The sequence below is a fragment of the Acanthopagrus latus genome, chromosome 14, assembly GCF_904848185.1.
Source record: "Acanthopagrus latus isolate v.2019 chromosome 14, fAcaLat1.1, whole genome shotgun sequence".
NCBI classification, from domain to species: Eukaryota; Metazoa; Chordata; class Actinopteri; order Spariformes; family Sparidae; genus Acanthopagrus; species Acanthopagrus latus.
The window spans coordinates 5,762,546-5,790,420 of NC_051052.1; the positions used below are offsets into that span (position 1 = coordinate 5,762,546).

The 27,875-nt window shown below is 41.6% G+C and overlaps 2 protein-coding genes across 7 annotated transcripts in view; both read left to right on the plus strand.

The window, feature by feature from the left end:
• The first annotated feature begins 2,102 nt into the window (after nucleotides 1-2,102).
• LOC119032243 (serine/threonine-protein kinase 38-like) lies at nucleotides 2,103-18,874 on the plus strand. Its single transcript, XM_037121184.1, has 14 exons — nucleotides 2,103-2,483; nucleotides 8,280-8,419; nucleotides 9,069-9,120; nucleotides 9,233-9,355; nucleotides 9,477-9,560; nucleotides 9,667-9,790; nucleotides 10,724-10,878; nucleotides 10,975-11,077; nucleotides 11,191-11,252; nucleotides 11,523-11,640; nucleotides 11,842-11,965; nucleotides 12,053-12,148; nucleotides 13,513-13,604; nucleotides 13,824-18,874. The coding sequence occupies exons 2-14, from the start codon at nucleotides 8,286-8,288 to the stop codon at nucleotides 13,946-13,948; spliced, it is 1,392 nt and encodes a 463-aa protein (XP_036977079.1). The 5' UTR covers nucleotides 2,103-2,483; nucleotides 8,280-8,285; the 3' UTR covers nucleotides 13,949-18,874.
• Nucleotides 18,875-18,999: 125 nt separating this feature from the next.
• LOC119032241 (aryl hydrocarbon receptor nuclear translocator-like protein 2) overlaps nucleotides 19,000-27,875 on the plus strand; it is a 29,660-nt gene continuing 20,784 nt past the window's right edge. For 5 of the 6 annotated variants that reach the window (XM_037121178.1, XM_037121180.1, XM_037121181.1 and 2 more), the window contains exon 1: nucleotides 19,000-25,496. In XM_037121178.1, coding sequence (XP_036977073.1) covers nucleotides 25,136-25,496 — 361 coding nt within the window. In that variant the 5' untranslated portion in view covers nucleotides 19,000-25,135. The remainder of the gene's footprint in view (nucleotides 25,497-27,875) is intronic. The other variant, XM_037121177.1, reaches the window with a different exon arrangement.

The window sequence follows — 27,875 nt, forward strand, 5'->3', positions numbered from 1 at the left end:
TCAAATATCTTTCTACAGTAGCCTCACATGATGAATCGCAACTTAGCAGGAAATGCAAAAGCCTGCAAAATGCTGTAATAAATTATTCACTTGGTGCTTTTGTTGAGATGATCTCATTAATGATATGACCACACTTAAGTGACCTTTGACCTGTTTTTTCATTCTCATTGGTAAACTGGTAATCAGTGACTGGAGGTTTATTTTGCTGTTTTCAGTCATTTCAGACAGGAGCGTCAGCTCAACACCTGAAATAGAACCAACATGCTGGTGCTGCTTGGTCAGATCCCTCCTTAACATGTCAAAAATGTTTTTAGGAACAAAGCTGTGATTTTTGTGACGTTTGAGAGGATTTCGTAAGTAAGATAAAAATAGCAATAGGGTGATGACTGTCTCCTGAGGGGTAAAATAGGGAAGAAGAGAGCTGCTGATGACTTAACAATGTACTTATTTGGGAGGTCGAAACTAAGATTCAGTGTGAGAATCATACAATTCCAGGAGGCAGAGAAGTCCAGTAACACATTTGAAACAAAGTCATGGATGTGTTTTGTTCTTTTTTGTGAAGCCCTAATACTTAAACTGCATAAAGCACACACATGAATGTGTCTGTGTGACATCAAAAGCTTTCATAAAGAGAAGAAAGACATTTTTGTATGGAATCGGCCTGAGATGACCTTGCTGGTCACACAGTGATTTACAGAATAGGATCATTTAATAATACCTCCCCAATTAACTGTTTATTTGCTGATGCTTTTTATCTGATAGAGCTGCTCGCTGCCTCCTCTGATTATCTGAAAAGGAAAAAAATCTTCCTTGTTTATATTTGAGAATCAAGCAAAACTCCAGTTGCAACATTTACACAGCAGTGATCATGTGGTGCAAATCTTGATTTCATTACAAATGTGACTCAGTCTGTTTCAGACTTAACTTTGTGAAGCATCGGCTGCAGGCCAGAGAGTTTGCAGCCCAAATCTAAATTTAGGTGATGTGTCACAGCTCAGTGGGCCCCATTGATGTGAGAAATATAAAAACAGCCTTGTCTGCTGGACACCACACCCAGACGTGTTAGCAGGGTACACCCACCTCTGTGTATGTTGACATCATGGCTCTTGCAGTAAAAGCTCTCAGCCCGTCCAAATAAGGAGTTTTATAACGGAGAATCTTCACTGACCAGCCTGAGCGGCTCTTTGTTTTGGTCAACAAAAGTGTGTTGCTGGTGTGATCGGTTTTACTACCTGCGTTTTTTCTGTCGTTATTAGGGTGGTCACAGCACACACCTGCTCTTTGTCCCCCCGGGACCTGTAACATATAGACACGAGCGGACAAGGAAATGAAAAATTCCAGATAGGACGAATGCATGGATAAGTTACTTCTTGGGATGGCAGGAGGAAAAGCCAATTTCCTCTGGAATCTCTACATTGTTCTGTTGAAATGTGAAAACATAATCTGCAGCGTCTATTTCAGCCGATGATCACATTTGACTTATTTTTGGCCAGACAAGCTGCAGTCCCTGGCATGCTGATATGATTTTATTTTTATCCCATTGTAGTTTGTTGTGTTTCAACTGTATATTGTCAACAGGAACAATTAGTTATTGGTATAGTAGTGATATTTCAATAGAAATCATTCATATGCATTATTTTTGGTCAACTATAGCAATCAAAAACCTACAATTTGTAGTTTTGATCACAATGTAACCTTTTACTGACCTTACACCTTGTAGTTTACATGGCACTTGTGCTATTTATGTGTGCATTAACTATTTATTTTACAGTGCTGCTTGAGTAATATAATTCTCAAAAACATCTCAACAGTAGTAGTTAGTTTTAGTAAGGGTTTTGTCTAAGCATGACCCCTAAAATTATGTAACAAAGCTTACAATTACTACAGCTGCAGTATATTCTGTGATAGCTACATAATGCTTGCTAGCCAGATGAACCTGCGTCCTGGAACACAACCCTTGCTGGGAGGGTTCAGATCTTCCCATTGGCTGACGCGCATGTCATTGCAATGCACATTCCACACATGATTGGCTCGTGGAAGCCACGGGCTCTATTCCTCATCGGTGACTGGTTCTTGCTCACGCCACTCAAGTGCTACGCCGTTGCGTGGCTGGAGCGTGTGATGAGCCCGACGGTCCCAGGAAGCATCGCTGCTTATTTAATATTTTATGGCAATAAAGACGGTGGGAGCGCGGAATTTTGAGGTCAAGGGGTAAAAATGAGGACCGTAAAATGTTTGCCGATTATTTCAGGTTAGCCCGCTTCCGCCGTTAGAGGACTTTTGTATGATTTCGCGTTGATATCGGCGATGTTTACTGTGCAGCCTGACAAGTTCCTCTAAAGGGTGTCCAATAACTGGAGCCTCAAGCCTTCAACTGCCTAAATATTAGGCAGGGAGATACGAAAAAATACACATTATATTTCTTTCTTCTGGGTTGTGTGGTGGCGGCAAGCCAATAATTGACTCTGGAGCAGGACACGGAGGTAGGTGAAAAATATTTCCCTCACCGCTCTTTATTTTTATGCTGTCGGGCTTTTATTTGTGGCTGTCATGGAACCTGCCAGACAGAGACGCAAAGGTAATAACGTTATAGCGGACACATAGCTAGCTAACGCGGCACAGCATCAAACCGACCCGATATACCTATTTGCTGATATTATTCAAACTTAATTGCATCTCAGAATATTAATATTATCACCCGTCATGTGCCCGGCGGCCGTGACAGCAAGGTATCCGATAGCAGAGATTTGACAGGCTGACAGAAAAAGTTTCAATGTAACGTTATGTGAGTTGTGAAACATTAGCCACAAACGACACCAACGTGTATGTAGCTTGTTTAATGCTGCGTTCAGGTGCTCGCCATCTATGCAGGTGACTGTCTGTAATACATGACAGTGGATTGAAAGCATATGTAAAGCGCTTGCTTTGATATTGGCCATAAAAATGGGCTATTTATCTTGTCTCCTTTAAATGTGAAATGTTTTGACAAAATACAACTGCAACTATATTTTAAATGCATTTAAAATAATGTCTTTTTGGCATTTATTGCAATATTAAAGAATATTCAGAAGTATATATTGATACTGGAGAAACAAACACTGTGACTCTGGTGGATAAGATATGTATGAGGAACATGTTGGCATGTGACATATTAGGTTATACCACATGATATTAGGGGTAATATTAAATACTTGAAATACACCATATCTTTATCTGAGTGTTATAATCACTTTTCCATTCAAAAATGATCATTATTTCATATGCTTTGTGTGTGTGTGTGTGTGTGTGTGTGTGTGTGTGTGTGTGTGTGTGTGTGTGAGAGTGAGAGAAAGAGAGAGAGAGAGAGAGCGCTCACATTTGTTTGAGCCCCATTCCTCTCTCAGGCGTCATGACTGAGCCCTTTCATTCAGGATGGCAAGGGTTTCCTGTGCAGTCACTTACTGTACTTAAAGGGTGGAGTGTGTCTGTGTTTTTGAGTGCGTGCATGTGTGTGTGTGTGTGTCCGTGTCCCCTTACACACATACACATTAACTCAATAGTTTTACACCAAACTGAGGAATCCAGCATTTGGGGGAAAAGTCACTTTCTGAATCCACTGCCTGGTTTACATGTTAAAATAAAAAAATCAATACTTTTGACCAAATTCCTTTCACCTCTGAGATTTCAAAAGCTGACAAAAAAGCAGAAAAGCAAGAAAATAAAACCAAAAATATCCACATGGCTATGTAACACTACATGTATGTAGGAAATGGCTGTCTATTTTTTTCTGTCATTTGACAGTTTCAGTGAGATGAGGAATGGCATCTGATTTTATTTATTGTGACCAAATATTTGACTTCATTTGTAGATTACAGGTTATGTCAACCATACATTTGCCCCTTCTTTTGGCTACAGGCTCTAGACTAAAGAGCGTTTCTGTATGGACGGGGCCTCAGTCTCTAAACCGTGAGCATGCTTTTATAAAGCCTTCCTTGTAAGTGGCTGAGTGATGTAGCCCTGTTTGTTTAGCCAGGGGGTGGATCTGGTTAACTTCAGGCCAAACAGAATCCCTCCAGACTTGAGCTAAATGCCCGGCTGGCTCAGCTGTGAGCTAACAGTCTGACACTTTAATGATGCTTAATTTTCCACCTTGGTGAGGAAACAAGTAAAGAACCCATCCAGGCCCATGGCTCAAGTGTGCTCATTATTTCCAATGCTCAAGTTCAGCTACTCACAACATAGTAATAATATTGCTGTAATATTGTAAGGTTTGATTAAATGTTTTTGTCTAAATTGCAATTTTGAAAGATTTTCGCAGATTACTAAAAATTTTCTGTGATTTCACATCATTAAAGAGGACATAACCAATAGTTTAATTTTAACTATGAATGTCTACATGTATATAAAAAAAGAAGTGCTATTAGTGACCAAACCACCAAGAGTTACCCGCTGATTATGTGGCTCCACACGACTTTGCAGCTTCAGTTTGGTGGGCCACGACTTTAGTGTTTTGGTTCACTCTCTGCCTTTGTAGTATTGTTTTTGGCAACACAGAGACATTTATTTTCAGTGAAAATGCTCTCTCAAATTCCACAAAAAAGCTACTTTATGACAAACAGGCAAAGTTAGTAGCTAGCCGGTGAACATAGTGAAGCATTTAGCAGCCAAGGAGCCAGATATTTTTCTTTTAGGAGATGGTGAAGACCAAATGCAGAGCTACAAGGAGAGGGACTATTGGATATAAACGCAATGCTCACTAAATGGCAAGCATTTTAAGTATTTGCTTAAGGGAAAATTGAATTAAAATACAATTGTAGCATCCTGATAATTAGGTTCTGGTGAAATGTCTTTATAGCACTGCAATGTGTGATTAAATTATAACAACCCTCCGCCCCTTTTCCCTTTTTATGATGTATGATGGAGTTTTGGAGTTCAGTCGGCATTCAAACGTCATTTGGTGTAAAATAGGGTCACAGAGCTGATGCACATCTTCTCAGAAAAGGAACATCACATAGGGAATATGTGGCCTACGTGAGACCACAAGTGCTGTGATTGGTCTGCTTGTGCTTTGTGCTTGCTCAAAATTGTAATTTGATTGGCGATCATCAAGTTGAGCTTCCTAGAAGTGGTGTGCTCAGGTAACCCTGTGAGGACCTCAGTAACCCTGCTCTCCAGCCAATAGAAACTTCCAAAACCAAGCAGTTTTAAGCAGTGATTCAGGGATTTTTTCTCAGAAGTCAGGAAGTGTGTTGTTGTTGTGGGATTGTTGGGCGCGGGACGGGAAAGGGACCGGTGACTAGACGATACATGGCTCCTATCTCGGGACTGCAGGGCTGTTTAATCTCAGCAAGCAGCTAATCACGTCCATCTATAGCCTTCTGATGAAGTCCTACAGAAATATTTTGATGATGTACATGTCCATCCTCTTCCTCCGTCTCTCTGTTGTACAATACAAAATGTTCATGTTAGGTTCATTGTGTTCTGCTCATGTTAATTATATTTTATTAATTCAAGAAGAGGATTAAACTTCTCCTCTTGGTGCTTACTTACTTTTTCCTTTCATGTTTGGTTTTCTTTCAAACAACCTCCATCGCACTAGTGTGTGTGTGTGTGTGTGTGTGTGTGTGTGTGTGTGTGTGTGTGTGTGTGTGTGTGTGTGTGTGTGTGTGTGTGTGTGTGTGTGTGTGTGTGTGTGTGTGTGTGTTTTCGCGTCTGTGCTTCTTATTCCACCCACGCAAGGGCTACACACCGAATCCAAGAGGTCAATATGTGGCCTTGTATAGTAAATAGTTCCCAAATTGCCTGGGAGAGAACAATAATTCTTTAAAAGAGCCCAGGGATTAGAACAAAAAATGTTGCTGTGTGACATGTTGTTCTTGCAAATGAATGATGGACCTCCTCGGGTCACGGGCACATTTCCAGGATTGTTATCCTTCAGTTTGGAATATGTCTTCTTCACTTCGATACTATCTGAGATGGTATGAAAAATGCAAAGGAATGCCTACAGAGAGAGATCAGTGCCGATTTCACTGATGAGTTCCTGGAATGAAACCCTGCATACCATGAGGCACATGATTCCCTGTCCCTCCTGTAGGGTCATGGGAATATTTTTATACCAGGGATCTGATTTAGGTACCTCCTGTGGTCAAACGGATCTACTCCAGAGCTTCCCTCATTGAAATGCACTTGTTTACCTTGCTCATCGAAGGGATACATAAAGAAGAGTTAATTGTGCTTTGACTTTGAAAGTTTAGAATTCATTAACCATGAAAATGCAACATGTAACTCAGGGCAGACACGCAGATGGTGCAGGGGTAAACTTGCCAGCCGCCATGTTCAGCACATAACTTACTGGATTGGTTGGTTCTTGTCATTATTGTGCTGGTGATTCCTCCTGCAGCAGCCATTGATACCATGAAGATTACAGGGTAAAGGACCAGTCAGACTAGAAAGTGGCTCAGCAATGTTTATCAGCGGATCCGCCTGAAATAGGCAGCACAACTGTTAGGAAGTTTGCGATTTTAGGGACTACTCACAAGGCTAGTGAACAACAGTAGCTTGTAAGGTAATGGCTTACATTTGAGCAACCTCAGTATATCTCCTCACGGATTTTTACCCCCTCCCTTACACATTTGTTAATGTATTATTTAATAGTTCATACAGTAAAGAAGGAGAGAGGAAAAGGCTCTCAAAGCTAGCTGGGTTGCTGAAATAGTATATCAGTAGCAGAAGAGTCAGACAGGCAGTGAGCAGACTCAGTCACAAATATTTAGCTGAAGTTTGCTAACATTAGTCACCATAGGATAGTGGTCATACCAGACCAAGTAAGGCGTGGGATTGAACTAGGGATTGAGCAACATGGCTATTTCAAAGTCAGTACCGTTAGAAATCAAGGGGATTGATAACCAGTATTTGGAAACAATATACATTTGCAGCAAATTAGAATCTTATTGTCAACATTAAGAACAACTTGTGATGGAAACAAGTACAGATAATTCAAGTACTGTTCTGAAGTCCAACTTTGAGGTACTTCACTTGAATATTTCCTTTGTCAGCTACTTTATACTCTCTCCACTAATTAGATAGTGTTGTTGGTGGGATACTGCGCGAGAGGATGCTGCACAATAGCCATTTTAGTAGCACATTTTTAAATGAGTTTATTTTTTTGGCAGACTAAGAGGACTGGAAAAATGCTAAATGATATTAATACCAGGCTGACAGTTGGTCCATACTTAAACAAAACTCCTGAGCGTAGTGAACTGAATGTGGTTGTGTTTTATTGCTAATGAATTAATATTTTCACCTGTAGAGGAGTGAATACTCACTGTCCTCAGTGTTAAATTATGATTCATTTGTCAGTGATCAGAATGCAGTGTCTCTTGATACATCTTGATGCATCTCAGTTTTTCTCATTGTCAGTTTTCTATATTACGGCGCTCACTCGGCTACTTTTTCACTAAATAAAACAACCAGTCAGATAAATCTGAACTCCCTATTCGCTTGGAAAGTCATTTTCAAAGATCAAACTACTACTGTTTACTCTGAATGAAAATAATTATCTTTTTGATACCAGTATGTATGATGGACTTCAGAATATAAACATACCAAAAACAAAACATTAACGCATCTGGGGTGCATTACACGTGGACTATAATCTACAAACATTTTTGACATAGTGGCGCTAAGACAGGGCACTGTGTGAATTTGGCAAACATCACAAACATGACTCTGCTGCACGCACCGATCCCAGAGTGGAAACTAAAGTTGACAGCGCCTCATCAATTCACGACTGTTTAGCTGGTCTCATTGATCCTTGGCTTCAGGTAGGATTAGTTGTGAGGCAGATTTTAAACACAACGTGTGTCTTGTCAAGCTCGTGCTTCCCAGCAAGTTCATAAAATCTGAAATGTGGCCAGCTGTCCTAATGTTTGCCCACAATTTAATGTGAGAGAGCAACGTTGCCATGTAGCTTTACAACGTTATTGTCCAGCTGACATTAGAAGGCTTTAATTTTGTGAAGGCTGCAAACTTCTGATTATATTCTGTCACTGCATCATTGCAGAATCCTTGCAGTGCATTTGGAATTGAGACATATTCACGCCTCTGTTTATTTGTAATAGGGTGAACATAACGCAAGTTCACTCCCAGTCCTCTTAGTAAATCACCTCACTGGCAGGTTAAAATAAAACTGTAGAAGTAGAGACTATTGCCGGTAAAAAATCAACAGTCATGTAAGACACCACAGTACAATCAAAGACTGGACTGATGTGCACGTTTGTTTTTCTTATGTCCTCTCACAGGATAGTATGGCCATGACGGGAGGGACTGCAGCTGCCCTTCCCATGAGCAACCACACCCGAGAGAGGGTGACTGTGGCCAAGCTGACACTGGAAAACTTCTACAGCACTCTGCTCACCCAGCACGAGGAGCGCGAAATGAGGTAAAACTCGCGCAGTGGTTTTGCAACCTGCAGTACCAGCTGACATGACACCTCCACCCTTTTCTCTTTTGTTTGTCGTTATCAGTGATATTCCGGCCCATGTGGTATGTGTCTGTTCAGCAAGAGCTACGATAAACAAATGATTTTACTTTACATTTTCCTTCCTGGAGATAGTCATTTTCGCTAGTTACCTCGGGCAGTGCAAGTCTTTCAGCACCTTCCCCGCAGAGCAGCCAGTTCCCCTCTGCATGTAAATGTAGCTGTCGTTTAAAGCATCAGGTGTCACTCCGTCCGCCGCTGCCAAAAGGAAACAAGGCGGAGGTGTTTCATCTCAGGTGTGAGCACAACAAAGGCCGTGTCATGAACAGTCTCTTTTGTTCTCACGTTACCACGCGTTAGATCTTATCTCTACTCCAGGCAACACTGTGAAGCTGACTGGCTTACTGTTTACACCTCTGCATGCACTTACCTGAGATTAATTTATAAGATCTGCAACATTGTAGGACTCCTTGTGTGTTTCCACTCCAAAATGTACCATTTTTATATTATACAGTAACAAGTAATCGTTATTTGCTCTGATTAGAATACATTTTTAGAAAGTTGTATCATATGTTGTTTTGTTTTGTTTTGTTTTTTTTTTTATCAATAGGCAGAAGAAGCTGGAGAAGGCCATGGACGATGAGGGTTTACCAGACGAGGAGGTGCTGAACCCTTTGTTTTCTCCTTGCAGAAGGAGGCGTTGTTTTGTTTTTCCATCTCTCCCCTGTACATTCGTCAGATAACTCAGCGTTTATGTCTGCTCGCGTTTTGCAGAAAGTAATGCGCCGCTCACAGCACGCCCGTAAGGAGACCGAGTTTTTGCGACTGAAGAGGACGCGGCTTGGCTTGGATGACTTTGAGTCTCTCAAAGTTATTGGACGAGGTGCTTTCGGAGAGGTACGGCATAAGAAAAAGCATACAAGATTGCGCCCCTTCTGAAGTTTAATAGAAAATATGATAGCTAGATATATTGCTGTTTATTGACACTCCCGTTAAATGTAACTGTTGTCTCCTTCAGGTGCGTTTGGTGCAGAAAAAAGACACAGGGCACATCTACGCCATGAAGATTTTGAGAAAAGCCGACATGCTGGAGAAAGAACAGGTAAAGTATTTTGTCAGCACCACAGTTTTCCAGCCTTACTGTTAAAGCTGCTGCATCCATGCTCTTGTACTGTGAGTGTCTTAGGTTATCTACTGTCTCCCTGCAGGTTGCTCATATCCGGGCAGAGAGGGACATTCTGGTGGAGGCGGACGGTGCCTGGGTGGTCAAGATGTTCTACAGCTTCCAGGACAAGAGGAACCTTTACCTCATCATGGAGTTCCTGCCTGGAGGTTTGCACTCATAACTTAAGTTTTAGGCGGTTTACACATGATATCAACAACAGCCCTCTTGGGTGATCTACTCACAGGTGGACAGCTCTAAGTATGTCACTTCACACCAGGGAGTCTGGGGACGTTCTCCATAGGGAACAAATTAAATAACCTATATTGTTTAGTGTTAACAGTACTTTTCTTTAGTATGTTATCAGCAATTAAATGTTTTTTTTTGGTCATAATTTTATTGTGGGCAGTGTTAAAACAGCTGCTAAGCATTGGCACGTCCGACACACTTTGGACACTGAAGCAGGCAGGCTGGTGCAGTGATTCTGCGACAAATTGGAGAAAGACAACTTCATGTTGTGCTTTTGATGATGAATTTACAAGAATGCACGAATAATTTATAATTAGCTGTAGCTGTCTCGTTTTTTCTTCTTGCAGCAACTCAAAATTGCACTTTTTGTTTAAAGGGATTCTGGGGATGTTGTAGTTACAAGCTAAATGTGTAGGTAGGTTGAAGCAGAGAGTGTTTGCACAACATCTGCTGATGACAATGGCAGGTTAAGAGAGCACAAACAAATGTGCAAATTTACATTGCAGTGAACCGCATGGAAATCAGCCTGTGTGTAATCCATTGTGCGTATTATTTGACGAGAGACATTCGTAGTCAGTCCTTCAGAGTGGCCCAGGACACACTGACATACAACGATTAGAGTAATATGGCTGCCTAGACCGGCTCGGAATGGCGGTTTTAGTAATCCTCAATGTGTCTTGGGTGCATTCACACTGTACTTCACATGTGAGTTCATCTGTTGTCAGCATGTTCACTCGTCCGTGTTAAAACTGAAACTTTATTGAACTGGATACAGGGTGAATTATTCTTCTGTGACATAAACCAGTACAAGAATGTTGTGTACCATCAGTTCTAACTTCTGACTTTGTTGCCAGGCGACATGATGACCCTGCTGATGAAGAAGGACACTCTGTCCGAAGAGGCCACGCAGTTCTACATCGCAGAGACGGTCCTGGCCATCGACTCCATCCACCAGCTGGGCTTCATCCACAGAGACATCAAACCGGACAACTTGCTGCTGGACTCCAGGGTGAGGCAGATGCGCAGAAATATCCCGACCGTCTCTAAATCCCACAGTGTGGCGTGTGAGCGCATGGTTGCTTATCAGATGTTTATGTGCTCACAGGGACATGTGAAACTGTCAGATTTTGGCCTGTGTACGGGACTGAAGAAGGCTCATCGCACTGAATTTTACAGGAACCTGACGCACAATCCGCCCAGTGATTTCTGTGAGTTAAAAGTCACGTTTACACAGAGACACTGGTCTGATCTTTTTGCAAAAACACGTACTGTAACTATTTACAGAGAGTAAACCCTTGCTTTTCCTTCCGGCATCTTGCAGCTTTTCAAAATATGAACTCAAAGAGGAAAGCAGAAACCTGGAAGAAGAACCGGCGGCAGCTGGTAAGGCTTGGCATTTTACTGAACGTGCAGAAGAATCCAAAGAGTAAGAAAGAAACAGTGTTCATACTGCCTGCAGCATGCGGGGAAAAGAAAAGAAAAAGTTGCTTCCTTGTTTGTGTAAAGATTAACAGCCTCCGAATCCTAAGATAACTTCACTTGAATTATTAACATGAATGGAGTGTGTTGGCGGCTTCGGTTTTATTGGTTGAGTTGTTTTTCATATACTCTTATCTGTAACTCTCACTTTCTATCTCTCCGTGTGACTCTCAGGCTTATTCTACCGTGGGAACGCCCGACTACATCGCCCCTGAAGTCTTCATGCAGACGGGATACAACAAGCTGTGTGACTGGTGGTCTCTGGGCGTCATCATGTATGAAATGCTCATCGGTAAGACACACAAGGAATACATCTGGAAAACGGAATTGGCAGATATTTGGCATCAGTGTCAAAACGCTTTAGACACAAATGTAATCTTTGGCAGATCATTTGTGCTGTATATTATTGTTGCTATAAATCTTACATTGCAGATGAATACATGCTGCTGTTCTCACTTAGACTTGTGATGAAATGCTTGTTGGCTGTGTTCAGGTTATCCACCCTTCTGCTCTGAGACGCCGCAGGAGACGTACAGGAAGGTGATGAACTGGAAGGAAACTCTCGTCTTCCCACCTGAGGTCCCCATTTCAGAGAGGGCCAAAGACTTAATATTAAAGTGTGTGAAGATGCATTTTTATTTCTTATTTTTCTTTTATAACCTGCATGGACAGACGTGTTATAAGTCTGTCGTTGCACATTTCAGGTATTGCAACGATGCTGAGAACAGGATCGGAGCCGTGAGCGTGGAGGAGATCAAGAGTCATCAGTTTTTTGAGTCGGTGGACTGGGAGCACATCAGGTACATGACGCATAAAGCCACACTCGGACAGACACCACGTTACAGAAATGTGGTGGCAATTTAACATGTTGGTCTCGCATACGATGAGCCCCCGTGTCACTTATATTGGAAGTCGAGGTGACAGTCTAAACAGGTCCATAACAACAACAACTAACGTTGTCGGATTGATGTCAAAGCTACAGCAGCACACGGTAAAATATACATAGAGAGAATTAAGCCTGATGAAGATCACTGTAATTCATTCAAGTATCATCACCTACGCTCAGACAATTTCAAATCCATTTAATGAACCATTAAACATTGTGAATGAGCTGATTTCACACAGGGATTTATCTTATGCTGTACCACTGTGACTGCCAAATACAGTGTGCCAAAAATATGTCTTACTGCTCACGTTTTGCAGTACGCCAGCCAGCATGCTTGTCTGGCTTTACTGACCCACAATCCTCAGACAGATGACAGCTCGTTGAAGCTGCATTCGAAATCACTTTACTTTGTTTTTTGTTTTGTTTTGTATTCACTTCAAATTTCATGTGAAGCCCTAAGGGGCTGAACACACTGCCAGCGATAGTAGCCAGGCAAAGCTGCAGATGCACATCATCTGGAGATTTGTAGTCTCGCCTGTTTTATTAGCAACATGTGTGTGGCTCTCTGCATAAATAGACCTGTAGTCAAATCAACATTGAACCAGTGTTTTACTACAGTCTCATTGATTGTATCTGTAGAGTATGTCACAAACGTGAAGAGAATACACACAACGGGCGTTTTTTTTTTTTTCCTGTGCACTCTTTTCCTTGTCTTTCCCTCCCTCCTTTCCCTTTTTCTCCCTCCTGCTGCTCACTCTTTCAAAAGTGGTAAAGGAGAATCCCATCATCACAATTGTTGATAATTATCAAAGACAAACTGTGTGTAAAAAGATGCATCAGCAGTGCTGTGTGAGCTGCAGCATTGCAGCAATGCAGCCCTTTTCGCACTAACCGCAGGATGTGTGTTCCATCCACGAGCCCACCAGAACTCGAAATATTTTATCGCCGATATACAGAATATTTTTTTGCAGTTATCCTTCAAATATGGTTAGTAAACGCGTGTGACAAAGGTATGTAACAGAGGTGGATATTTTACAGTTTAACAATTAACTTTGTTTGCTAAAATTACATCGGAGGACAGTTTACTTTACCAGAAATTTGATAATTATAAGTCAACATCTTTTTTCTGCACAATGTTCTGGAAAAAAAATAAAATAAAAAGGTGCAATCCGCGCAAATTGGACAACATATATCCTTATTTCCATAAACCTGTGATAGTAGAGCAAATATATATATTGGTCGGGCTCCTTCTCTGATCCTTCTCTGTTGCATCCGCAGGGAGCGGCCAGCAGCCATCTCCATTGAAATCAAGAGCATCGACGACACCTCAAACTTTGACGACTTCCCTGAATCAGACATCCTTCAGCCAGGTATGTTCATGAATTATTCTGATTCAGACAGACCTTGACAACATATGAGAAGTGACCAGTAATTAGATTCTCAACAACAGGGAGCTCGTTGTCAAAAGCTGCTCTCTCTCTTAATATAATCATAGCTTTAAACTGGATTCTTGTTTATATAGTATGCACTGTAGCACCCTCAAGTGGCACTTTGAGTAACACCTCTTTTCGTTTTGTGTCTGTAAACAGCCAGTGCAACGGAGCCGGACTTCAAATCGAAGGACTGGGTGTTCCTCAACTACACGTACAAACGCTTCGAGGGCCTGACTCAGCGAGGCACCATCCCCACATACATGAAGGCAGGGAAGGCCTGACACGCTGCATCGTGGAGACAAAACAGACATTTACGGACACAGGGTCGGGCCGCGGAGCCCCGCTGGTGCTGAAGGCCGCGCCGTCGGCCTCTCAGTCTAAATTTAACCCTCATCACAAGTTATTTAGGTCTGCTCAGCCGCCGCAAGAACCGCCAAGAGCTCGGAAATTAAGGAGCGTTACCGCATTACCTCGGTTGTTTATATCGTACATATACCTGTGCCGTCTTTAGCCATAGCTCTCAGGCCAGCGCACTAACTAGGACACTAAATCAGCATATCTGCATGTTCAGACGGCACATTGCTTCTGGAGAGGATTTTTTTTTTTACTGCCCAAAAGCAACTGTGCGAATGAGGTGGGAAAACAAATCACTGCTGCGACATCTCCCCAGCGATAGTTTCAACACTGGTGGCTAAATTATCTCTGATGCAAACAGAATTTTGAATTCTGAAGAAAGCTCTATAGACCTATAGTCAGACTCTGAAAGAATCGTGAGTAAGGACAGGTACCCCTCACTTGTTTCTCACCCCCGTCTTGTCCTCCTGTTTATGGCTTTTAAAGGAACGTTCCAGCAGGATTACGAGGGTTTTAGCTCACTTTCTGGATTACCGGTATATTTAAGAATTATTCCAATTAAGAAAGAAGGTATTTAAAAGTGTGAGAATTCTTCTTTTTCCTTTTGTTTTTAGCTGGCAGAAGCATCTCGTTTTAGTTGTCTATCTGTTGGCTTACAGAAAGTGGAGCCTGTTGCAACCTCAAACATTGCCATTCTTTAAGTCAGAAGAGAAAACCACCGGAGATCGTGGTGGTGCAAGTTCTTTGTGGCAAAATGGTATTGCAAATGGAAACTCAGTTAGCGTCAACATTTTCTGAGGCAATGGAAGGAATGCTTAATTGACTGTATTGTAATGCCTGGGCAAGGCTTGTTGACACATTTTTAACCACACTAGCTGCATAGCTCGAGGGATGGCCATGCTAGTCCACCAGGCTGGTCCAGCATGAAACACCATAAAACCTACTGGATGGATTGCCATGGTGTATTGTCATCTACTATCTTCAAAATGATAGTTTGTTCAACACTTTGGTCAATGACCAAATTATCTCGAAATCTCCCAAATTTCTCATCAGCCTCAGAGGTGTTTTATGTTTAGCTTGCAGACATGCCAAACTAAGAGAGTGATGAAACATCAGTGGTAATCAGCAAACATGGGAAACATAAACATGTCTGTGGTTGTTAGTATGCTAATGTTAGCATTTGGCCTAAAACACATATAACTAACTACAGCCTCACGGAGCTGCTAGCAAGAATGTAAAAAAATGGGACATTTATATCATTATAATTGAATTTTTCAACCAGATTGCCAGAATACATTTTCACAATATGTTCCTGAAAAACATGGATATGTTACAAGTTTAAATTTCTTTAGGTTTAATTTTCAGCCTTGTGATCGTCTGGTTATCTTTAGGTGCAAACGCTACTTGGTTAGGGTTAGGAAAATGCCTGGAGATCAAAATCAATATCAAATACCAATTTTTTGTTGCCACAAACATGACTTGAAATTGTCTCGAGGGCCTGTACAAACATCCAGCGGTTTCACTCATAAAAATGTTGAAATGCAGTCTCAAACTGCGGTCAGTGGAGTAGCAGCCTTCTCGTAACTCTGCCACCATCCCCGATATGACAGCCATGTCATAAGCACATGACGTTAACGTGATATGACATGTTTGCAGAACTGTACTGCCAACATTTTGATTCAGGCGACGTGGCCTGTAATCCTTCCAAGTTTTTATCATATTGGTAGTTTTTGCCTCTCATTTCGCAGTGTCGGAGACTGAATCGAACGTGTCTAGTTGTTTTCAGAAGAGATAGATCTGAAACCAAAGGGCAGAGCCTCGAATCATGCTGGAACCCCTCCTCGAAACCCTTTTGTGTGACTCACACTGCGACTTTGTGTCAGCCCTGTGGGGCGACTCTTCCTGTGGCACCGCCTCAGCGCCGTTGCTTTTCTCACAGAGGAACAACTTGTTGCCAGGAAACATCTGAATGCAGTTTACCCTGTGCTTGACATCCGTTACTGTGGAGTGCTGCCCGTTCACTTATGCCAAACAAAGTGCTGTGAGTGTGTCACTTCCCTTAAGAGCCTGTTGTTTTGTTCAGATCAGTGTGACAGTAATTGATATTTCCCCTGATTTTAATCCAGAGGAGCCAGAAACAGTCAACAGGTTAATTCTTAGATGGACAAAAAAATTGCAAAGTGCCTTTTTAAAAAAAAAAGCTGATAAATATTTCGCTAGATATTTTAGCAATATTATCGGATATTAAACAGAATAATGCCAGTGATAATTACTAGGAGAAATGATAATAAAGCTGTTTATAGGAGAAAAGAAGCAAGAGGAGAAGCTAAATGTGAAAAGGAAAACATTAGAATTTGAGGGGAAGTAACAACCCTGTACGTCTGCAGAGTGATAAAACAGGGATGAAACAAAGGCCGTATAGGAAAATCGCAAGATAATAAAACATAAACATAAACTTAACTTGTCAAGTCAAACACAATGAACAAAGTGTCTTTGTCAAGTAAAGATGAAAATACACCGGGAAACTAAATGACAATAGATTAAGATGATGGATATCTTAGACACATGCATGCTTTTTGTTTTAGAGAGTCTGCAGTGTCCGGTAATTTTGAGATTTATTTTTTATTTTTTTTGGCAAATAACCCTTACAATGCTAAAGCCGGGCCTGTCTTTCTCAACAAAACCACCCGTTCAGCCATCACGCCTGCTCTGAATCGTGACACAATGCTACAAGTAGTTACCAAAGAACTCTGATCATCACACGTCGTGATCTGAACACATATTCTGATGTAGCCGACGCTCAACTGCACTCAGAACTACCTTTCCAAGAGAGCTTAGCTTGGTTATGGAATAATTTGCCATTTCCATTTCTACACTCGTCAACGAGTGAATCTGCGGCAGAGACAGATGTCTCTCAGCTAGGACAACTGTTGTGTGTCAAAATGGCAGGAAGAGCTATAAAAGTAAACGCAGGGACAGGAAATATACTGAGGACTCTGACATATTTGGAAGTTGAGCTGTAGCCTTCGCAGGAATCCCATGTTAAGCTGTTCGTGGTGCTATTTCTGGGGGATCGATGGAGGAAGTGGTCTTGCAGATTGATGAATTACAGAGATGTAATATAATACACCGCACCTCCTGTTATATTTTATCTCTTCAACTGTAATTCATCCGTGTAGTTCTGTTAAAATTGGTGGAGAAAGACTGAAAAAAAGACAAACAACGTAAGCAATGTACAAAAAAAAGTCGACCATTATGTACAGTCCTGCATTATTCATTATTTTCATGTTTTTTCTAGTTGAGTAAATTACATTTTGGGCTAATGTTTAATGTGTTGAAATTGGATGATTTTCATGTCAGTTGGTTTTCCCTGGAAGCTAGACGTGCTCTCTGGCGATTTAGCATTCCACTTGCGTAAACGTTAGGGACAATTTTTAAGAGAATTGTTAATTTACGTCCAGAAGACCCAGAAACAGTGAATCCCACACTTCCCATAATGCAACATGATAGCAGCTTTAATTTGAACCATCCCTATCCCCCCCGTTAATAATGCAGGCATTCTGTCGCTATCTGTTGTCCCTAAACCCAAGCTGAGATAAACCTAATGACATCACTATGACCTCATCAGGGTCATTTCTTCTAGCTTTAAAGAGCCCCCCCTCCAGAGCCACTGAAGATCTGACTCAGCTCTTTCACAGGCTGAGTAGTTCTCCCCAATACAAATACACTGAACAGTGTGGAGGAGTGCCCCTTTAATGCATCACGTCAGTTATGCAACTCTGATTGGCCAGTATCCCCCCCTTATGTTACAGTATGATTGTAACCCAAATACCAGCGTCATCAAAGCTAAGCCCAGGATATACAACAGATGCATGATGGGGGATTTTGGTGATGGCTGCAGATTCCCGGTTGTGTCTAATCCCTAGAACACTCTGACACAACCTGGAAAATGCCAAACTTTTGTATTCAGAGCATCCTGTTCCTCAGCCAAACTGCTTTTCAAAACTGTTCCACGACAGACAGGTGTGTGTGTGTGTGTGTGTGTGCGTGTGCGCGACCGCATCAGTGCGTCAGTGCTTTTTGTTGTGAGGTGATGTGTGACCTTGTTCGGTGTCAAAATCTCATGTTCTGTGTTGTGATAGAGGACATCTCACCCTTTTGTTTCCTAGAGTAGATGCACAGGATGTGGAAAAAGGAGAGTAAATACTGTATTTTGGGATCCACACAATTCTATGTATGTACGAGATGACTTGAAATCCATTACTGTGCCACTTTATCTAAAAGGAGCTATATTATTTAGACGCCGGTTCTCCGTGAGAGTGGGAAGAGTTCAGGAAACGTTTCACTTTTATCAAAAATTAAGCTCGACAATTCATTTCTAATGGACCAACCCAGCTTACTGACTCAACCCTGTGATGTTTAGAGATGTAACCTCCCTGACTCAGAGAGCAGGGAACAGCTATTAATTCTTTTAAACAAGCATATTACATAAAGATGAAAGCAGATCAAGTGTCCGTTCACATTCGGAATCTAATTTGATGCCCGAATGGTCGACTTCTCTGTCTTTGAAACCTAAAGGCCCCACAACTGAGCTCATAATATGTAATTTCCCCCGCTTGTCAAAGCAAGAACTCACATTTAAAAGGTTTAAACTCCCCACCGTCCCTCTCCACAGGCCAGGACTATATTGTGCGGTATTTCTGTGTTATGCTGTGTACATATCGTTGTAGACACTCGAAGGAAAACTGTCCGTGGATTGAAGGAAGAAATGCTCATTAATATATTCATTCACGTTGATGAGTTTTTATGTTCATAAAACGCTTAAAATAATAAAAATTAAACACTTAAAAGTCTTCTGTCGTTGTTGTTGTTGTTGTTGAGCAGGTGGGTCTTAAATTAAGACCACAGATCCTGTAGACACATGGAGTGAGATGGCCCTGGAGAAAAAGCTTAACGGATAGTGATGGAATTTTCACAAATGAAACATCAGTCCGTCTGTGCCCAACCCCCATGCTGATGGAAAGTCGGGGGAAGTTTTGCAGTTGACCAAAAACATTTCTGGAGCTTGACAGCAAAAAAGCAGCAGGATGTGCACTAACATTTTAGCTAAGCAGCTACGGTGAAGATTAAATAATGTTTTTTCTTTCTTTCATTTTAGAACTTTATTTTGTATTCTCAGTACAACCATATCATCAGTTACATTGGCTTTGGTTGTTTGATGAGACTAGATAGGAAAAGCAAAGAAAAAGAGAGAGAAAAACAGGGAAGTGGAGAAATAAAATGAAATAAAATGAAATAAAAGAATACATAAACACAAAGACAGAATGCTTGTATATCAAATAATTGCATTTTTTGCCACTTATGTAACCTTAGCCGGTAAGTTATTCTCTCCATCTCGTAAAGTTCCAGGATCTTTTGGGTCCACAGGTCGTGTGTGGGTGGCTCAGGCTTTAACCGGTTATTAATTGTGATGCATTTAATCGCTGCAGCTAGCAGGATTTGCAATAAGTAGTTTGGAGCTCTTCCCTCTATTACTTGTGGTTTTACCCCCAATACGGCAGTCAGTGGATCTTTAGCGATCTTAACATGAAAAACCTCTGTGAGAACTTAATACACCTAATCCCAAAATGGCCTCAGTTTTGGAGCATGCCCAGAACATGTGTAAATGATTACCTGTGTGAGCTCCACCACTTCTCTCTTTGAGTTGGACCCATTTTTGCCAGTATGTGTGGTGTTCGAAAATATCTAGTGGAAACTTTCCACTTGAATTCCCGCCATGTGTTTGAGCTGGTTACTAAATGTGCTTCAGTGCAGATGACCTCCCAAGTCTTCACTCAGTATCTCGTTGCATCTCAGCCTCCCATCTCTCTTTAATTCGTACTGAATTATTTGGGTTCAGAAGCAAAAATTCCTGGTAAAATCTGAAGATTACGTTTGCCGCACCATTTCCCGTTTGTACATGCATCAGAAATTGCTCTAATCCTGTGGGATTTACAATTTTGGCCCAGAATTTCTGTGTTGTTGGAAGGTGTCTCAGTTGTAGACACCTGAAAAAGTCAGTTTTGGGGAGGAGGAACTTCATCCTTAATTTTTCAAACAGTTTCATAGTGCCCTTCTCACAAAACTGATGGATGTATTTAAGTCCATATTCCAACTGTCTTCTAAACTCTATATCTAATTGGGCAAGTGTGAATTGAGCCTGTAGTTGTCAGAGAAGAAATTAATCTGGGTAGTTTAAACAAGTATTGTATTTCTCTCCAGATCTTGAGGGTGGACATTGTCCACTGTCCCATCTCAGGGTTTTTCAGAGCTCAGACAGAGGCTGTTGACATGGACTTTTTTCAGTGTTGAGCCATCGTGTATCTGTGAGGTCCCCGAGCCACGCGGTCAAAGGTTTTAGTTGTGCTGCCCAAAAGTAATATCTAAGATTTGGGAGTCCCAGTCCTTCTGCCTTTTTGGAGAGTTTTAAGTCGGACCCTTGGACGTTTCCTTTGCCAAATGAATCTGGAGAACAGTCGGTCTGATTTTTTAAATGTGGATTTAGGTATCTCTAATGGTAGCATCTGGAATAGATGAAGTAACCTGGGCAGTACATTCATCAGTGTGCACTCCACACGTCCTAGTAGGGATAAAGGGAGTGCCGTCCATCTGTCCAGATCATTGCTAATATTATATAGCAGAAAATGACTACATTTACATTTTTGGGTGAACTCTTCCTTTAAAGGTAATTCAATAATCTTGTAGAGCATGTCAGTCTTATTATAAATGGTTGTTAGCATAGCACAATGATGGTGTTCTGAACTAGAGAGTGCAACGTTTGGCATTACAAAGCAGTTACTGTGAATGTGAAATGTGTGTGGAGGGGAACGATCTTTATCTTAATCATACGTCTTGATGTCGTTGTCGGGAATTACACAGCTTACTGCAGTTTCTATTGATTATATGTACAACTAACTGTAATATCTCAGGCTTGTGGTGGATACAATGTGGAAAAAAACCAAAGTGGCGTGACCAGATACAGTTACACATGGCCGTTTTACCTTGTGTGAATGTAGGATCTACTGGAATTCATTAAATTTACAGTAATACTGCATTATTCAATAGATACAATTTATGTTGTCAATCGAGAAAAATGACCAGTACAGACTGATTTGATGGTAGTTAGTTACTGACCATTTTTTTCTTAAAATAAAGCGTGAAACAGCAATTTTATGGCAAATGGTGTGTTGATCCAATATGATTAGTGTAATGTATTACTACATTTGGAATTGCAAGTTCCTTTGCATCAAATGGGAAAACATGACAACATATACAGCCTATAGGAATTTTTAAAAATGGCTAATTCATTGCAATTAATTAGAAAAAGGCTGGTTTCAGTATGTTTTACACAAACACCGGCAGTTCTTCTTCCTCCAACATGTGGCACAGCGTGCCGCTGTGATTCACTGCGGCCGCTAGAGGGAGCTCTTGGATCATATTTGTGTGTTTTCAGCCGAGCAGATTTTTGTGAATGGACACTCTGGCTCACAGATAAACAACTGTTGTCATGCGAAAACCTTTTTTTTTTTCTCTCCCTGGAAGTTGATGGATGATTCATAACCAATTGCTTGGCTGTGGACGGACACGGGGCTGTCTGATCCATTGTCATGCCGGCGTTAAAACTTTAGAACCTTGTTATGAACACAATGCTGTTTTTCTGTGTTCCAAAAACTCATTTGACAGGAATGACAACAAATACCTTCAAGAAACTTTATTCTGAAAATAATGCTTATCTTCATAAAATAACCTGCATTGAAATCAGTGTTTAATTGGCCAATAATTTAATATTTGAATGATAAATAATAAATTAACCAAGTCATAGCTGATAGCATGTTGATGATGTGATGCAGCTTGACGTTTTTTCCTTTGTATGACCGTCTGAACTTCCAGGGCATGACACGTTTACCTGTGTTTACTGTGTGTGACAATAAGTAAATATTGTTCGAAAGCTTTTCTGTGGAGATTATTTTTACATATTAATTCAAGTTTTATTCAGACATCGGATGTATTCATCTTATTTCACATCGAGGCATCTTCATGTAGCTTGAATGTTATTTTGTTTTGTTTCTCCGTCCGAGTTCTCACGTGTAGGTCACGGTCACAAACATGGTTACGTGCACGGACGGCCAAGACATCAACTTTCCCGCCCCCTCCCTCCTCCAGTAAAAGTCTAGCTGTGTTAACCGGGTTTCTTTTAATCCCTTACCCCGATTAAGGAAACCGGGTTTCTGCTTTCCATTAAGAAATCAGGTTACTGCAGAAAGCCGACAACAACCAGGTTACTACGTGCACGTGAACGCACCTTAAGCGCAGGTGACGGTGCCATGTCATGACCCTGTTCTCACCAAAAAACACATCGATAATCATTCCTCTGACACATTTCTATAGATTTTTCGAAAGGCTTCGCGAGTCATTTCAAAATGTACAGTAGGTGAGGTTGAGACATATGCTAAGTTTACTTTCCAGCTCTTAAAAAACAGATTTTTTTCTATTTCTGAATGCACCATTTGGCATCCAGTCTGGCCCGTGTGCCGGAATAAACAAGTGGACTCACGTGAACACATGGGACCTGAATTGCACTTAAGTTATGCGCCAGCGTATCACAATACAGACAAATTAACTTTAATTTGCAGAATATCAACCTTGTCAGCAGTTTTCCAGTGTCTAACTGACCTAAATTAGAAGAGAGAAATTAGAGGTCTCATACTCCCTGTTAGGGCTTTACATAAAGTTGTTTTCCCCATGCCCGGGCGTTAAGTGGTGAAATTAGGGCGTGTACAATATGCGCTGGCACTGTAACAGCAATCCGAGCCGAGATCAGCAGCGCGGTGTCCTTGACAGAGAAAAAGGGGGTGACATTCTTGTGCCATGACTTCAGACAGAAACAAGTGTTTCCTTCAGGGGAGCCAGGGCGGTCGAGGACGAGCTGAGTGATGGAGGACGGTCACCAAAAAGGCGAACATACACACCTGGAGCAGAAAGGCGGACGTACATCGTTGACTAACTGCCTCCCCGTTAACCAAACAGCTCTGTGTCAGTGTTGCGTTAAACGTTTAGATGCTTTAAAGGCAACAAAGTTACAGGGCGACGTTTAATGTTTGCGTTTTTCACCCCACACAAGTCAACACTAAAATAATGCATTTTAGTCTGAAATAGTAAATAATGAGTCCCCACGAGGCACAATTAACGCTTGCTCGTGTGGCATTCAAGAGAGGCTCGCAAAATAACAGACTTTGGGCCTACCATGAAAACAATCCCCATTATGGATCTGATTTATAGCCCACTTATGTTCGTTTTCAGTTCGTGACATCACGTCACCGTGGCTATTATCTTAAATGTCTAAAATAAAAACCACTAAAAGCCTGCTTCAACGCCGCTATCGCTGTTTTTCGGGTTTCCTGTACTCTTCCGAAGTTTCCGGGTTGCTGGAGTGCACGGGGACACTACTTTCTCCGCAGACTGCCTTTAAATGGGTTAACGAGCCAACCGTCGCCACGTGACCGACGAGTTATATAATATATAGGTCAACACGTTTCTGGCTGGCACGTGCAGCCTTCCTTCTTACGTAAAGTCTCGTGCAAAGGTTTCAGATTACACTATGTAGGTGAGGGCCGGAGATCGTCAACATCGGAGATGATGTGTCACTTTGAGTTTTTTTCTAAATTCGCATGAACGAGGTCACCGTGGGAATGATTACGGAACTGTATTGTTTTTTTGTCGTTTGTCACGCAGGCTGTTGTTCGATTAATTCACGGATACGAAAACCGGAGTGCTTAAAATATTCTAAGTAGGCTAGTTTACTGTCACATAATCCGGACCATATCACTAAGTAAAACAGGTAATGAGCTAGTTTTCTTTTATTTTCCCACATGGGGGTTCTGACAATCTTACAGGCGCACCGAGTCAAAATGTCAGAATCTAAATATGTGCAATGTAGATTAACGTAAAACACAGTAATATTTCTCCACTTATTGCTCAGCCAAAGTCAGGGGTATAATCAACTACTGATGTAGAAACAACTTAGCATCTTCTGATTACGCTGTATGCATATAAACTTTGTGAAAATGACAGGATGGTTTAAAGTAAGCATGGAGAGCCTTTCTCCCTTCAGCAGACGAACGTGAAATCAGTCCTCAAGTGTGATCAGTCATTATTGGCTGAGAATGTGTAAACACACAAGGGATTTGTCTCAGACCAAAGGCAGGCTTGCGAGCTTAGTGGTTCTTTGTCTTGGCGTCAAGTGTGGTGTGGAGACTTTAAAATCCCCACATATCCAGTATGGACTTTACTGTGAAGTAGGAAACATATTGTGTCCTTCAGTTACACTTTTGAAATTAACACTGTGTGTCCAGAGATTCTGGACCAAATTCTTATGATGTGCTTAAATGCATTTATAGGAAACCACACAATGTGTTAATTTCCATATGTTTGTTACTTTGTGATTGTGCTGAACATATTCAGTGCCGGGAATAAAGTACAGAGTGATACTTCCTTTATATCACGGCTGTGTTTGGGGAAAACGGGAAAGAAGCAAACTCAGATCGGTGACGCGCGCAAGGCGCTATTTCAGGTCACCAGGACTAGCGTAGCACCGGGGGAATCGATCCCTCAGCGCCTTATCGAGGCATGGCTGACACTGTTTAATGTGATTTCAAGTTTATTTTGGCAGTGTTGGCACAATCTCCTGTAAGACCGTCCGCTATTAGACACATTAACGGGTGCGAGTAACGATTTTCAGGACAAGTGATCGGGAATGCAAATGAGAACATTTTGTTCACTGATGCCAAAATGCTATAAAGTTTTCTTTTTACTCAAGACATCAAAACGAAAATCCACGCTGAAAAGCATTCAGTTTGAAACATGTCCGTATACTGCGTCCACGATGCATTCACAGTCTGTCATTCGGCAGGCTGATTTTATTATCCAGCTACAAGCGGGGGAACGTATGTCACATGCTTATTTTGCTGGATTTCCAGGTGGCAGGATTGTTGAATCATGACCGAGTGGCGCTGAAGTGAATGGACGCAGCTGTCCCTGTGACACGCCATTATCTCTGACATGTAATCCCGCGATGAATGAACCAAAAAGGCGACGAAGGAGGAGACAAGTGTGAACTATTCCCTGTTTTTTTTTTTTTCTCTCCCGTGATTCCTAAAAGGATGGGTGTTGCATTCTCACCCATCCCTCACGTTTCTCCCCCCACCCCGCCTCCCTTGAAAAAAAAAAAAAAAAAACTACGGATGGAGGAGGGTGAGGGAAAAAATGAAGTCAATTATACAACAACCCGGCTCTCCCTGCAGCTCCCTCCTCTCACCATCTACTCTGTACTACGACTAGTGGCTCCACATGCGCGGCGAAGCCTTCACCGGGCACACCGGCTTCAGTCTGTAGGCATGTCGGCCGGTGGCAATGACGGGACGGCGAACAGGCCAGCAGGTAAGTGCTCCGTGGATTGGCCATTTCTGTGTTAATTGTGTGTTATTCAGCTAGCTAATTTTAGTTTGTTGCTTTTTTCTTCTTTTTTTCCCCCCATCCGTGCTGATTTTTTTAAAAATTTTTTTAAAGGTCAGAGCGGGTGGAATACTTTCAGAAAGTACTTCTGAACTTGTAGTCCATTCATGCGCCTAATTAGGTTGCAGCTTTGCGGCAGCGAACGACCTATCTTGTGAAGTGTATGCTTTGAAAAAGTGTAAGCTTTACTGTTTTCTGTGGCAACTTTATGCCGACGTTACTTAGGGCTGACAAACACAAGCGACCGAAAAGAAGAAGAAGTGGTAAGTAGCCTGCCCTGCGCGTTAGTATCCTCAGCTACTGTGACAGGACCCACCTGCCTGCCAAACCTACCGGTCGGCAACCGGTCGCTCCGACGGAAGCCCGTCCATTCATTATTCCGTACTACGTGCTCGTCTCCGGCTTGACGCGCGAGGAGGGGGGGTGCTTTGTTCCGTTTCGGGAGGGAAATGCTAGAACGAACCTCACGAAACCACGTGACCGTAGCCATGGCGACCATTTCCTGTAACGATAACAAAATATTTTTCCGTCGCCGATAAAGTTCGTTTGACTTGGCCGCCATCTTTGCCCGGCTTTCGAAATACCTTTTGTGATTTGCCTCACCTTCACCAAACCGAACCAGCCCCCCCACGCGGAGAGCTTAGCTTGTCACGTGACTCCGCGGGGTTCGTCCCGGTAGTCGCTCTCGTGCCGCGTCGTTCAGAAGTGGGTCAGTAGATCAGTGGAGCAGCGCTGCCCCCGCTGAGCGGCAGAGGGCGCTGCTCGCTCCCTGCCGCCCCGGCACCGTACCGAGAGCCACCGCAGCAATGTCAGATGTCGAAACCGTGCAAGGCCGGCGTCACATAACTAATTTCAAATCCCAACCAAACGATATTAAATAAATATCAGAGGAACTTTAAAAAGACCCATAAATCACTAGAGAGTAATATTATAGCCCCAAAACTAAAGTTAAAATCATTACGAGGTAACACACTGATATATAATATTATATTATACTCATACCTACGATAAAACTATATATAAAATACTAAAATAACTATAATACTTACTTTTAAATATAGTTCAAGTGCTTTAGGGTCAGCATGAAAAACACTAACGGATATTGACAGACTTTTATCAAGCAGTAAACGTATGTTTTATATTACTTTTGAGCTTCGAATGAATGTTGTCAGAGTTTTTCTGTTTATTTCCATCACTGTCTTCCCCCTCATGCCTTTCATAGTCTCGCATGGATTTTACCAAGTACTTTTTAATTTGAAAGGCAAACATTTGGGATGCTTACACATCAGCTGCTGAAAACTTAAAATATATTTTTTTAAAAGGGCAAAGAAGTAAATATTAAACTGTCAAACAGTTCACTGAACTCTTCTCAAAGCACTCCTGTGTTTAACAGTTAATAGTTTGTCAGAAATGTTGTGAAGAGAAATGGAAAACTTTTATTCAAGTTGAGTTGCAAGTTTTGTTTTCTACCATACAAGTTTAGTTGAAACCCTACCTACCAGTATGTAACAGTGGAAAATTCAGTATTTCTTTTGATATGCTTGCCAACAAAGTAAGAAAATGCCAAACCTAATGAAAATAGTCAAATTGCATTTATTAAAAAACAAACAAAAACTGATCCAATATTTCTCTATAAAATGGGACGCTTGACTTTTAAACTCAACATTAGATGCTTTATGAAGTGTTGGCTTGTCGGCTGACTGCATTTAAATTGATTTAAGTGGCCCATTTAAATGGAACACAATGAATTCTATGAAACCTACAAAGTGGCTGGCTTGACAAACAGTGTTTATATTTCCTATAACTTTCATAGTCCATAATCATATTCCTTTTGTGTGCTGTATCGGCGGCTCTTGCCCAAAAAAATTTAGAATTGTATGTGCTTTGTGACCAAACATGCACTGTGCTTTTGTGTGAGTTGTAGCAATTGTAGGTCAGTCAACCAGAAATAACCTAGAACATACTGTACTATAACCGTGGGATTTAAGGGCTTGCCCGTGTTCCCTGCATCCAGCCATAACCACAATCCTTTTGTTCCTAGAAGCAAGCATAGAATCTACACTCTTTACAGATTGTTCAGAATCGCTGGTGATCATTTTATTAATCAGCAACCACCAAAACTACTATTCTATAATATTCCAGACATAACAACACAAACATGTGGAATCAATAAAAGTACCAAACAAACAGCTTCAGATATTCAAATATTAATTCGCACAACGAATGGCTGCTGTTTGTTATTCCAAAAGCCAGCAGCCATGGCCAGACTATGAGACAATGGGCCCCAGGGAACAGACATGCAAA